At 35.6% G+C, this 15,062-nt stretch overlaps 1 protein-coding gene across 1 annotated transcript in view; it reads left to right on the top strand.

The window, feature by feature from the left end:
• CNTNAP2 (contactin associated protein 2) overlaps positions 1-15,062 on the top strand; it is a 2,027,980-nt gene that overhangs the window by 1,103,282 nt on the left and 909,636 nt on the right. Inside the window, exon 9 of the mRNA XM_073899330.1 lies at positions 14,415-14,564. Coding sequence (XP_073755431.1) covers positions 14,415-14,564 — 150 coding nt within the window. The remainder of the gene's footprint in view (positions 1-14,414; positions 14,565-15,062) is intronic.

A 15,062-nucleotide genomic window follows, 5' to 3' on the forward strand; every position in this document is an offset into this window, starting at 1 on the left:
AGCATGGATTCTTCTCTTTTTATCTCAGGTGAAGTCTCTTTATCTACTTTGGGTATTCTATGACCATTGTGTTTAATGTTTAGAGTTATCCAGCAGAGCAAGTACAGATTTTTGGACTAAAATATGCAACTTACTTTTAGAAGTATGTATTTTATTTTATTTTTTTAAAGATTTTATTTATTTATTTGAGAGAGAGAGAACGAGAGATAGAGAGCACGGAGGGAAGAGGGTCAGAGGGAGAAGCAGACTCCCTGCCGAGCAGGGAGCCCGATGCGGGACTCGATCCCAGGACTCCGGGATCATGACCTGAGCCGAAGGCAGCCGCTTAACCAACTGAGCATGTATGTATTTTATTAATGTGCTCTATGTATCATCTTTATAGCACTGTTTGTTTTTCAAGTAGATGCATTATCACTGGTTTCTCTACTCCCTCTATATCCATGTATCCCTGAAAGTATTTCAGTCTTAGTTTAAGTGTCTAGAGCTGAGAGGAATCCTGTAATCCCCTGGTGTGAATCATTCATTTTACTGATAATTTCTGGGCCAGAGAGCTACAGTTATTTGCTCACGTAATAATAGTGTTTATGCTATCATGCTATCCAAATTCGAACCTGGCTCTCTTTTAATGCATCGCACTGCACTAAAATCCTATGTATCTTGTAGCAGATATCACATATCTGTGCACACATATATACAAGTGCCCACACACTGGTGTTATGTACATAATAGTCCCAAAAACATACTAAAAATTAAATCAGTGGCTTTAAAAAATTTATGCTTTGATAAAAATATTATTTTTAACATATTAGTTTTAATTTTTAATCTTCTCTGATGCCTATTACATACACATTAAAATTCACAAAAAGGGATAAATTGAATAAATTCATAACCTAAATATATGTGAAATTTTAGTTATATAAATGTTATTTTAATGCATTCCCCTGTAGCACTTTCCCACTCCTATCTTGCCAGTAAGAATGAGAAAAATTACCAAAAGGCAGCTGACACTTAAAAAGGATTGTTGTTGAATTGAAAGTTGCAGAAGAGACTAGTTCATAAATATCTGGAGATGTGCCCTTCGTGGTTCAGTGCTCATTAGTAGTCCAGTTGGAGGAAACACCATTGCGCTGAAATGCACAGAGGCTGTCTCTCACGATAGGAATCATATAGTAAAACAAGTAGTAGAGAGGTTGGCAAAAAAATGACTCCTTGTAAAGGGTAGGGACTGCATTTTTGCCTGTGTCTATGACCGAGATACATTATCTAGTCTTTGAGTAAAGGATGGAAACTTATTCAGTGGCAAGTATAAAAACAGTTAAAGGGGGTTAATGCAGAATTACTTGACATGAGAAACTATGGTTTTATTATGCATTTTATGGTGCAATTTAAAAATAATGATTTATATTCAAATTATAAAGGATTGTTCCTGAACATAATATTTTAAGATGTCTATTTCATGCCAGGACTCTGATCATGATTATTCTCTGAACTCAGGAATTTCTGAGCCTCTGTGTGGCTGGATAACCTCTCTAACTTAAAAGTGGTTCTCTCCCTGCAGTTATCCAGCATACACGGATACAAAAAGGCTTTATTTTAACAAAGCCTCTTAAATTCACCATTCTGTTTGATTATTATAAAGCCAAGACATGGAAAAATATTTAGAAGGAAAGAGGGAATTTTATGATATATCTAGTTGTAGAGAAAACCAACCTTAAATTCTGGCAATGTTAATTTTAAGCTTTTTATTTGTTTTATTATCAAAATTTAGGGGAAAAATGAGAAAATGGATTCAGAGATTAACCTAAGCTAAATTGCCATTATTATCTTCATTCATGGCTTCCTATTATTCTCTCTCAGATATTCTTTTTACATTACTTCTATAATGCTGACATGACAGAATAGACAGTACTTAACCAATAGCATCATGTAGCTATATTTTCTCCTTAATGTGCACAAGGACAGGAACTGTATGCCTTTGATAATACCTCTCTAGCAGGGCTGTGCCACCCAGGAAGACAGGAATCAACAGACTTTGAAGAACATGTTACAGTGAGACTATGAAAACAAGAGGATGCCTACACTTGGGATTACCTCTTATTTAACAAAGATCCCCAGCTGGGTACCAAAATCATCTCGGCTACGGTCTGCCTTCCCTACTTATTTCTTATTTATTTATTTTCCCTGTGCCATGCAACTCTATTTTATAAAATACAGGGAAACGATTCATAGAAATTTAAAAATATAAGTAAAGATATTTAAATCTCATTAGCTGGCACAATAAGGCAAACTTCTTGAGGCCAGGAATCATCATATTTATTAATTTTTTTATCAAGTACAGTGTTTCTGATAGGAATGGCCTTGGAAAAAGAATTGATTTGAATGTCCTTGCCATTTGGACAGTGTTAATTTCCTATAAACAAGGATGATTGTGTGCCTTTAGAGAAAATTGTAGGATATTTCACTTTATCTGAAACATATGCGGAACAAAGATAAAGGACTAAATAAAACTTAGTCAATTTAGATTTAAGAAATAAATTGTAATAATAATAATGAGAATAACTCATTTTCCCCAGGTGGTTTCGGAATCATTTCCCAACAACAACATCTATTTAAGACAAATACAAAACAGTGACTATAAACAATAATAATGAATATTTAAGTTTAAAACCAATTAACTGGCATATTTATTAAAAAAAATAAGGAACAGAAGATATAACCAATAAGCCATTAAATGGAAAAAATGAAATGTAAGAAAAGTAATGAATCCGAAAAACATAAATGAATTGATAATATTTTCATTGCCCAGTAAAGTCAGTGATGCAATTCAAAGATGATGGATTATATAAACCAGGTTCTGAATCTGAAAGAGGAGGTAAACCCCTGAAATTATAAACAAATTTTGGATATATGAATAAAGATTTTTCTTAGGACAGGATTCATAATGTTCTTCAGATTTTCAGCATAGACTATTAACTCAGAATTCTCCTGTGTAGCCCAACTATTCAAGGACTGTCTTTCTTTCTTTGTGCTCCTCACCGGCCGTGCCCTCCTCAGCCCACCCCAGTTACAATTGAACTCCATGACTCCCAAATCTAGTGTCCACTTCCTGTCGTCATTTCACTTGATAGCTCATAGGCATCCTCTCCTTGAAGCTTACCTTCTTCTTGAAACAGTCTCTCCCTTAACAGCACATTCTCCTGGTTTCTTTCCTATTTTACTGGCTACTCTTTCTTGGCCTCTCCTCTTTCCAACTTCTGAGTTTAGAGCACGCCAAGATTCACACTAAAGTCTCCTCTACATCTCCGTGTTCTCCCTAGGTAGGCTTATCCAGTCTCCTGCCTTACGCTTGTGACATCAGATTTCTATGTCCAGACCTTACTTCTCTCTCAAGCTCCAGACACAGATATGCAAGTACTTGCCTGACTTCTCTATTTACATAGCTAATGAATGTACCCAACATTGCCTCCCTTCCCCAGAATCCCATTATTTAAATGGCATTCATTTCCACTCAAATGCTTCAGTCACAAATCTTCATCTTTCTCAAACTTTCAATTAATGCGTAAGATCTGCCAGTGGTGTCTCCAAAATATATGACAAATCTAGCCACTTTTCTCCAGAGCTAACCTCTGTCCACATCTCCGTCTCTTGTCCTAACTACTGTTAACAGTTTTCTAATAGGTCTCCCTGCTTCCACTCTTCCCTCCTTACACCCACTCACCTTACGGTAGCCAGAGTATATCCTTAAAATGGAAACAGCATCATGGCACTTTCCACATAAGACAGAACAAAGGTTTTCTGTCACACTTAATATTTAATGTTCTAATTGCAGCTCACGAGGCCCTTACTTATCCTACCTCTGCCTATCTGTTTGTTCTCATTTCTTCAGTCCTGCCCTCTTAACCTCCGTACGCTAACCACTGTAGCCGTCTTAGCGTTTGGGACTCTGACACACCAAGCATGTTTTCCTTCGGGGCTTTGGCATGAAATCTCCATGTGACTGGCCTCTTGGCTTCAGGTTTCAGCTTTACCGTCCCCTCCTCAGAGGGTTTTCTCCTTGCCAAAATGTCTTATCAAGTCCTGCAGTCTCTCCATCATGACATCTGTTTTATTTCTGTTATAGTATTTATCATACCTGAAATTGTACTATAAATTGTTAGTTATTGCCTATGATCTGTCTCTGCACGCAAGAATGTAAGCTCCCTGAGGGCAGGACCTTGTCTGTCTTCTTCACTGTTAGACCCTGGTGCCTAAAACAATGCCATTCATGCAGCAGAAGAACTATAAATGAGTGAAAGAATGAACGTAACTCTTTGGAGTGGAACTCTAGGGGAGCTTGAGCTGGTAGGGGTAAATCTCCATGTTATTCTCCTTAAATTCTGAAAAGTTAGGCTGAGAAGACAAGACTGCCAAATATCCCCCCATCAAGGGAAATCAGAGAATTGAGGAGATGATGATTGTTGCTGTTTGTCTCTTTTATACTTTTCTCCATTCTTCAACTATAGCATCAAAGTAATCTACAAGGTTTGCATTTTTTTTAAAGATTTGATTTATTTATTTGAGAGAGAGAATGAGATAGAGAGAGAGGGCATGAGACAGGGGAGGGTTAGAGGGAGAAGCAGACTCCCCGCTGAGCAGGGAGCCCGATGCGGGACTCGATCCCGGGACTCCAGGATCATGACCTGAGCTGAAGGCAGTCGCTTAACCAACTGAGCCACCCAGGCACCCCAAGGTTTGCATTTTTTATGGTAAAAATTAGAATAAAATACACCAGATATTAAGTGTGATGTCTCTTGGTGATATGAATCTTTTTTTCCCTCCAGTATAGTTTTTTGAGTTTCTGTGTTTTCTTCAGCACATCTTGTTTTATAGATGAAAACCATTTATAAAAACCCTTTATTTATAACTCCAAACTCATGTAAGGTGCCATTCCTCAATATTGTCTTGATGTGCCCTATGCAGATACACATACAACCCACAAAATGTGACATATGCCCTTTGTAAAACCTTGGATATACTTTCTCTTTATACATACATGTATTTGTCTTTGTACATGTATAACAAAAATAATAATGATAAAATAAAAACTGCTACTAGCTATTGATAGTATCAGGTGGCTCACATACACTATGGCTAATGAATTATTTATAACAACTCTCTGACATAGTACTACGTCTTCCTCTAAAAGTAAGGAAACCAAGTTGCAGAGAGGCTTAGTAATTGCCTCAAAATAAAATAGCTGGATTTTTCTACAGCAGAGACCCCTTCCAACTTACTTACCTCTGTTTCTTCAATGCTAACATAGTGCCTGGGAAATAGTAGGTACTGTATATGTTTATAGATGAATTGAACAGTGTAGTTAACATTCGAATCCATGTGTGAGTGACACCTAGACTCTTAAGTGTAGTATCACACTACATCTTTGGTCTTATCTCTGTGTGCACATTAATCAGAAATCTTATGACTTGAAACCCTCTTTGAAATTAGCAATAACTTCTTCAGTGCAACTTATATTACATTTTATATTCAAGGCAGGATCAAATACTGAAATGAGTGAATGAATGAATGGATCTTTCAGAATTAGTGCATAAACTAGAGTCCTGGATTGATAAGATTTTTTGAAGTTAGGTTCTTACATAACCATATTCCTACTAAAGTTAACATTATTTGGAAGATTATCTCAAAAGAAATGTGACCATAGAATAATCATAAAGCTTTGAATGAGAGATTTTGAAGTACAGTCGTATTTGACTTTTGGCTGGGAATCAGTAATGGTTAAGACAATTATTAGAGATTTTTATTTGAAAATGTAGTCCTGGGGTAGTTACCTAATTTTTCTAACATCCTAAAACATTGGCCTCTAAGTGCTTAACATATTAATACAGAGTCTAATTGGGTTTTATTTGTTTAATATCAAATAATGGCATGTTATACATCGGGTTTCTCATTGTTTGGTAATTCAGAAAACAAAGCAAAAAACAGGCCTCGAATAAAATTCAGTTGAATTTAAAAATGAGTATCACTATTACTTCAGTTCTTTTAAAAATGTTCTTCATATTTTTGAAGCAAAAATTACATGCAGTTGTTTTTTATTATTTATGGTAGTTATGTTCCCTATAGTCATTGCAAACACTGAATTAGTGAATACTGAACTATTGCTCCTACAAGAAATACAGGGTTATGTTCCTGCAAGCCTCTGGTCACAACATTGGCATCAGCTGGTCAGTATAGAATCTTGCTTTTTGTGTGTTTCTGTTTAAAGTTCTCTTGTTTAATACATATAATTGATTCATTAACATTGAACTCACAGCCCACAGTGTTATAACCTGTACCTGAAAGAAGCTTATTTAACATAAATCCTTTTTCTTCGTAAGACACATCACAGCATTCTTGAAATTAGGAACACTGAGCAGCACTTCAGCACGGCATTCAGGGACCTTTTTATTTTTATTGATTGTATAGTGATACAGCAATTCTATACATTACTCCCGTGCTCATCATGATAAGTGTACCTTTTATCCTCATCACATATTTTACCATCAGGGGCCATTTTAAGTAACAAAATCAACAAAAAATAACAAAAATGGGAGAGACATGGTATTAAATATGCAGTGGAAAGAACACTTGGTAACAGGATGAGAGCTGAAACAAGGAGGCAGAATGCTGCCTTTTTTTACTTCATCCGGGAACTTGTGCGAAATGGCTCAAATTTTCACCCAGTCTATGCATGTTTGAGTCTGTGAATGATCATGAAAATATATGTATTGGCTTGGGATTACAAATAAATATTAGCAAGTAGATGTTCTCACAAATACAGATTCCATGAATGAGAATCAGCTGTGTGTAAAATGCACAGATCTTAAATGTACAGTTGAGTGGATTCTGATAAATACACATACATAGCGCGCCCAACCTCCAGTCGAGATAGGAAACATGTTCATCACCTCAGAGAGTTTCCTTCTGCCACTCCCCTGTCCATTCCCACCTGCGCCTCTCTCTCTCTCGTAGGCAGCCCAACCACCTGGCCTGATTTCTATGTGTAGGTTAGTTTTGCTTTTCAGGAATTTCATACATAAGGATTCATTCAGTTATTTGTTGTGTCTACGTGCTTTCAGGCAAAAAATGTTGTTTGTATCACTAGTTCATTCTTTTTTTAACACTTAGCAACATTTCTTTGTATGAATATACACTGTGTGGGTATACAGTTATTTTCAGTTTAGGCCTGTAATAAATAAAGCTGCCAAAACATTCCTGTGCAAATATTTTTGCAACATGTATTTTGATTAGGGTGAGTAAATATTTGGGAGGGGAATTGTTGGGTGATAGGATTAACATATGTTTAACATTATTAGGGAAGAAACAAAACTGAGCTGCCAAAGAATTTTTCAAAGTGGTTAGACAAGTGTACATCTCATTGACAGTGTATGAGTTCAGATTGATCCTGATTGTAGCTAGTTCTTTTAGTTTTGAGCCCCCGAAGTGGGTGGAAAATTGTACACCATTATGGTTTTAATTTCCCTGATGACTAGCAACACTAATAAAAAAAGTCATACAACATGCTTTCCTCTATGTATTTATCTATCTTAAAGATTCCATTCAAGTGGCTCTTTCAAGACAAAGACATGTTTTAAAGTGACTTTTTGTCTGTACCTGTAGAGGAAAGCATTTGGCAGTTTCTTCAGCTGACAAAAATTGAAGAATTTTTTGCCTGCCCAAGCACCTTATTACATGTTCTATGTGACCACAAGTGATCATATTTATAATGTGGTTTGTATTGGCACATAAAAGTGAGCAGGATTAAATGAGATCAAGTTCCTTATGATATGGAATTTATAGATAATATAAGAAATAGTGCATGGCATATTTATAAAGAGATATATTCTCCTTTTCCTTTTTATTACATGAATGGATAATTGATAACTTTTGAGGTCTGTCAATAGCACATCAGAACACTGTAACCGCCTAAAGATGGATTCATATCCTAGGAAACTTTTCTCTCAAGATTGAATACTGAGCAAAAGACTTGAAATTCCAGTCATTGTAATTTTATTTGAAGCATTTTCAAACAGATGTTGCATCTTGGTTTGCTACTGTATTTTAAATACTTTCTTTTTTTCAATATTCATTAAACTAGTCTCTTCTTCTTGTCTCTAATAAGAGAAACATCTGTTTCTTCTTGTTATATCAGTGCAACCACCTCAAGAGCTTTACTTTAAAAATAATACCATTAGAAAGACAGCATAGATAGAATATGCTTCATTAACATGCTACATTTGCATACAAAACAAGTTTTTCTAACAATGATACGGTAGAGAAATGTAAGTGAAAATATTATAAAACAATTTAGTTATGAAAAAAAAATTAAGACCAGAAGCTGGAATATGGTTTCAAAGATGTTGGTTTTAGGTTAAAAACTTTCTTTGTAGAAATGTATGCTTCCTTTTAGAATATACAGTTGAAAAGTTTTGATTGTTATGATTTAATAACTGGAGCTATCTATTATAAAGTAATATCAAATAACCATTAAGTATAAAATTACATCAAAATGGTATATTTTTAAAACACAAATACTTTGGAAAATATGTACTTCAGGTTATATCAGTCTTCTCAAAATTAGTCACCATGGGAAGTTCTTGCTTGGAATTATATTTAATTTTTGGAAATACTTCACAAACATTCAACGAACCATTATCATTTTTTTTCAGAACCATATCTATTGAATAATCTAGTTAAAACACACACACGCACACAATTTAGGGAGAAGAAAGCAGACCTTAACTATGAAAGAATAAGACTGATTTATTGTATAGCTCAAAGTTGGCTTAAATTAGCTTAAAAATTGTTGACCTTGATATTAACAAGAAATATAATCAGCTACCCTGCCAAATTCCCAAATTCCTCACCACTGATATTGCGTGATTGGATTTATAAGGGGGAGAAGGATATTTGTTCATAAACAAAACCAATTTTTAATCATGTTATAATAGTTAATGCTTACAGAATTAAACAACAATCCAAGTTGATATTTAGAGAGCTGGGCTCACTGACGGAATAAGAAACAGGAGTTACTTACTGGGTGCTGCCTGTGTGTCAAGCACTTCTCTAAATGATAACGTATTTACACATAACCGTCACAAGAACCCTATGAGGTAGATACTTTTATTAGTCCCACTTAATAGGTAAGAGAACTGACACAGGCTAAATTGCTGAAGGTCTGGCATTTGGTGAGCAGAAATGAGGTTGTACCCCGATGGTCTGACTTCCGAATCCCTGCTCTGTCCGTTGTGCTATCTGCCCCTCTGAGGGTGAGTCTGTAAGTCAGACACTCGGGCTCTAAACCCTTTCTCGGGCTCATAGAGGACATGGTACATGTGTGCCTGAGCAGAATATGACCCCAAATACAGGGTGAAAAAATACATTTTTTCAGCAAGATAATTAAGAGTTCCTTTTAACTAACTTGCATGTAAAAACTTTTAGTTCTGTAAATAAATATATGTATAATATTCACATAATTGCTATGTGTTTTTAAAATTACATACATATATAATTTAGGAAGTTTATTTTCCACTGTCACTTTTTGGAAATAATTTTGTTCTAATTTCTTCACATGCAGCTTTAGCACTTGTGTCTTTGTCATAACTGAGTCATCTCACACATTTTTTCAGAACAAATCATCGTCACCTCTAAGTTGTTTGTACACAGGAATTTTTTTTCACATCTGATGTTGTCACTGGACACTGGACATTATTTTTCTAAGCTTCAGGTGCCTATAAGCATAATGCTAGGACACACTTATTTTCAGTTGTCTCGTATGTGTATATTTGTGATTCCATGTTTTAAGATTTACTTTATTACTGTCTTGTTTAGAGAGCTTACTTATAACTACACCAACATTTGTAATTGTAACTCCCCCCAAAAATAATAACTTTAAGTCTTAGCTTCCCTTTCTATAAAATGAGACTAATCAAAACTTAAAAAAATTTTTTGACATGATATTGATATAAATATGCTGCTTCCTGGGTGCCAGATGCTGTTTTAACGCTATAGAAATACTAATTAGTCTACTCCTCAAAACCGGTCTATGAAGTGGACAGTGTTGTTTTCATTTTAGAGAAGAGAAGCCTGAGGCGCAGAGCGGTTAAGTAGAGCCCAGCTTGGCAAGGGGGAGGGCAAAGGGGCGCAGCCTGGCTCCGGAGCCCGTCGCCCTCATCCTCACGCTGTTCTCTGTCCTGCTGTCTTGCCGCTCACTGTCGGGGAGAGTCAACACACGAACATACACAGTGTGCGTACACAGTGCTGCACACAGATGAGGATCTCAGGAAGTGCTAGCCCTGTGACACATGGGGGGCTTTTCTAAGTATCAGTAACTAGCATCCTTCTTTTTTGGTCTGGTACCGAACCACTGTGCATCCACCAGCACCCCCTGCTTCTGGGAGCTGATGAGTCTTTCTGTTTCCTGGGATATTCATTGACTCTAGAACAGTGAGTGGAGTAACACCATGTCTTTAAGAGCAGATGAAAAGTGCTGCTTTCATCCTGTTTGTTAACGTGTTCTTTGTTATTTATGACTCACAAATTTTTTCTCTCTTTTAAAATGGATTTTATCCATTTATTTGAGAGAGATTGAGCGAGTGAGCAAGCGAAAGAACACAGGGAGGGGCAGAGGGAGAGGGAAAAGCAGGCTCCCTGCTGAGCAGGGTTCCCACTCTGGGCTCCATCCCTGCATCCTGGGATCCATGACCTGAGCCAAAGGCAGATGCTTAACCGACTGAGCCACCCCTGTGACTCACAAATTTCTAATAAAACTTGAGATGATGATACTTTTTTTCCTGAATAAATGTGTTAATACTTATATAAGTACCTATCTTATAGCAACAGTCTGATCAACTGTGGTAGTCTGAGTGAATTTTAAATAATGAATTCCAAAAGCTCTTAAATTTAATTAATGTTCGATTTCATATGAATTAAAATTTGCTAAACAAAATTGTTACTTTTTTAAAAAACGCTGTAAAGATGCTATTCCTTATAGCTTTTCTGAAACAAAACTAAATCTGTACGTACAGTAACAGATGGTCCAGGGAATGATAAAGGCAAAACAGATTTGGAACAAGTTTGCAGGAGAAGCCACATATATATATATTTATAATTTTAGTCCTTATGTAAAAAAAGTGAATACAAAGTTCTGTTTGCTCAATTTCACAAAGTATGAGAATGATTTATACGAATACTCATGGGCTTATTCTAATGTGCCTTAGAGAAAATGCTTGATCTTGATTCTCATACTTTTAATATAAAATTTAATTTTAATTACAATTGTGAGGGAAAACCATCGATGTAAGAAAATATAAAAGACATATAGCATGGAGGAGATTCCAATACCACAAAAATCTGATGGGGCAAATGCTGAAAATTAGCAAATGAAACTGGTTGGTGTGTCAGTTATTTACCATCCTAATGCTGTGTGAGACAAGGACATCCCAGAATTTGAGCTCTGTCCAGGTGTGGTGGCAGTGGAAATGTGTGTGTGTGTGTGTGTGTGTGTGTATATGAGTGTACATGTGCACATGCACATAGTGTAAGCGAATTCTGATCATGGATGCATAGAGGTTATATAACATTTTTGTTGTTTTGTTTGTTTTTGTTTCTTGTTTGTAAGAATTGAGCCTCTGCAACCAGATATATCTGTGTTTCAGTTCTGTCTTCTGCCATTTACTTTGCGATGCTTAAACTTTATTAGATTCAGTTTTCTCACCTATTTACTTGAGGCAATAATTCCTAAAACATTTAGTGTGAATCAAATGCAAGGACTTATCAGAGTGAGTAGCGTATTGAGCTTAGAACACTGTATCTTTAAATATACCCATATACAGAGCTAATGCAGTTAGATTCTGCTCTGGAAGAAGACTTCAGGCTATTATTTTTTATAACATGTGGATGAAGAAAATTTTTTAAAAGTAGCATATTTTCTTTTGAGCAAGTGGATCATTCTTTCCCCAATTGAAGAACTGAACTTCATTGTATATGGGAGCCTATTCGTATCATAGATTACTAAGGCATACCTCTTGAAGATTAAAAGTACAAAATAATTGGAATTAAAATCAATAGAAATCACAGTTTAAGCACAGATGCAACAGTGGTTGCTATCAACAAGCCTGCTTTTATCTGAGTTTTAATTTAGTAATTAAATTTCTTGAAAAGATTAACCTTTTTATTTTTATCTGATTGGAATAATAGACCTTTTTGCTATGAACAATTAAGCTGATGATGTTTGTAAGTTAATTGTATGATGGAGAAATGTTCACAGGAATTTTTAGAAAGGCATTCTGGTCTACTGTTTAGAACTGAAAGGTTTGTCAGCTGATGGTATTTTATAAGTGACCTTTACTGGATGCGTGATTATTTAGAATTAAATTTTGAGACTGAACATTTGTAACATTGATGTCCTTGGGATCCATGCCCCAAAATTGCATTTCAAAGCAGGGCTCATCACATTATAAAGGCAAAACCCAAAACCATGTACTTCTGTGCTTAATCAACACTAAACCCAGTTTTGTACTCTACAGAAAAATGTTACGGTGAAATACAGTCTTCTGTGCCTCTGTTCTGTGGGAGAACCCTGATATAACCTACTTGAGAAGGAAATATTTCAGTAAACACTACTACTTGTCTGACAGCTAACTGATTTTAATTTTAGAATAAGACTTTACATAGCAATTTCACAGTACAAAATTGTGCATATATATTATACATTTTGTAACTTGGAGGTTATTCAGTATTAATTACTTTAGAGCGGGGGTTTTCTCTTTTCCTCCATTGAAATAAAATGTGCTGAATATGTATTTCTAAATTAAAATTTGAAAATCCTAAAAATAAAATCTGAGGTGTGGTTATTTGTAATGCTTTTTACCAGTGTAACACCAGTAAATATTACATATATGTGACAATCTTATAAGCTCCAACAGGCTTTAATTTTTTTCATTAAAATCATATTTCTGTTTAATAGTATCAGCCAACCGAAAGTTTATGCTTTTTCTGCAAAGGACCACACGGTAAATTGTTTAGGCTTTGTGAGTGACAAGAAGTCTCTGTAGCAACTGCTTGACTCTGGCTTTGTAGAGCAAGACAGTATGTAAGCAAATGAGTGTGGCTGTATTCCAACACAACTTTATATGGGCACTAAAATTTCAATTTTATACAATTTTCATATGTTGTTATTGTTGTTGTTGTTATTATTATTATGTGTTTTCAGCTATTTAAAGATGTGAGAACTACTTTTAGCTCTCAGGCCATACAGGAACAGACAACAGCAGGCCAGGTTTGGCCTATAAACTGATTTGCAAACCTCTGATCAGAGGCTTGGAGCTGTCATCTGTGCTTCATTGACTTGCTCTCATTTCATTTGTAGCTACCTTTACTTACGAGGCTTCTCTTTTCTTTTGTGAATCTGAAGTGTATCTTCAAGTAACTTCTTCCTGTGAATTCTAAATTATTCTGTCTGGCCTGGGACAAAATCCCTTCCCTTTGCCATAACAAGGCCTTTGTAAGTTCAAAGAAAGCCACTCTGACCCTCTTAGACTTCTCTCTCTCTGCCTCTCTCTTAGTGTTTCTTAAACTCTTTCCAGATGCTTATGTTCAGTTGCTGATCTCCTTTGTTTGGTCCTTAGTTTTCTATTCTTTACAAAATGAGCACAAACTAAACAAAAACTTTTAAGTTATTATCTGTCTAATGGAGAGTTTAAAATAATTTTTCATTCCGAAGATCTTTGTACTAAGCCACAGTGAAATGTGGTTGTTAGGAGTGGGAGCTGTTGATTTATTTTTGTTGGTTTGTGTGTTTAAATATAACCTAATTCATTATAAAGATACCTTATTTATAAATGATCAGATAACCCTGGTATTATTTCCTATGGTTATGAGTGGTTAATTAGCACATAGTTTTTGGTTCTTAATTTCTACAAACTGTTATATACTTGCCAGACATGGTTATTGAGAGAAAATAATAGTACAAAAAAAGTTCTTAAAAACAGAGAGAGATGTTAGATAAAAGTCATAAATCCATTTTGTTATCAGAGAGTGGCTTCTAATAAACCTAATCATAAAATAAGTAATTAAATTAAAATAGTTCATCATCACCTCCCAAACAGCTTTATTCACTCCATTAATTTTCCCAGGTATGCCAATGGCACATTAATGACTATTCCCCTCCTTTATTGGGTTCTGTTATGCCTTACCTGTCAAATGGAGGCTAGAACCACTTCTGATATTAAAGAAACATGATATCAATTGCAGGTAGTACTGAATTTTTCTAGATGAAAATATGCTAATCTTTACCGACAAATTTCTGACCTTGTTGGTACTGAAAATTGTTTTAAACTGTACCATCTTTAGAAAATAAATTGACTTTTTTTACTTAACAGGTTCTGGGTTGAATGATGGACAGTGGCATGAGGTTCGTTTCCTGGCTAAGGAAAATTTTGCCATTCTCACCATCGATGGAGACGAGGCTTCAGCTGTTCGAACTAATAGTCCTCTTCAAGTTAAAACTGGCGAGAAGTACTTTTTTGGAGGTAAGACTACCGTTTTTTATTGGTTAACTAGTACATTGTTAGAAACAGTTTCAGTCAAGTTTGATTATTAAGTATTTATATTTGATTCAGTAGACTCAGCAGATCTCAGGGAAAACACCAAACTCTTATTCCATGAGCTAAAAAAGAGTGGCAAATTTATGCTTCTTCATGATAAAGTATTCTTATAATGTCACCATATTCTTCTAGTTTAATTCAAATATTCAAAGTATAAACCATGAGATTCTGAATCCATTGATTCTCATAATACTACCCTCAAGAGTCCGATCCTTGGGTCACCTATTGCTGTGTAATTAATTACTCCAAACCTTAGTGGCTTAGAACAACAAACATTGCCTCACAGTTATTCTAGTCCTGGTTTTTTTTCTTGAGTAGGGTCCCCACCGAACTTGGGGCTTGAACTCACCCAACTTGGGGCTTGCACTCACAACCCCGAGATCAGGAGTCACATGCTCCACCGTCTGAGCCAGCCAGGCCTCC

Source organism: Callorhinus ursinus, unplaced genomic scaffold (assembly GCF_003265705.2).
Source record: "Callorhinus ursinus isolate GAN/ISIS: 27379988/994484 unplaced genomic scaffold, GSC_fseal_2.0 scaffold12, whole genome shotgun sequence".
Lineage (NCBI taxonomy): Eukaryota > Metazoa > Chordata > Mammalia > Carnivora > Otariidae > Callorhinus > Callorhinus ursinus.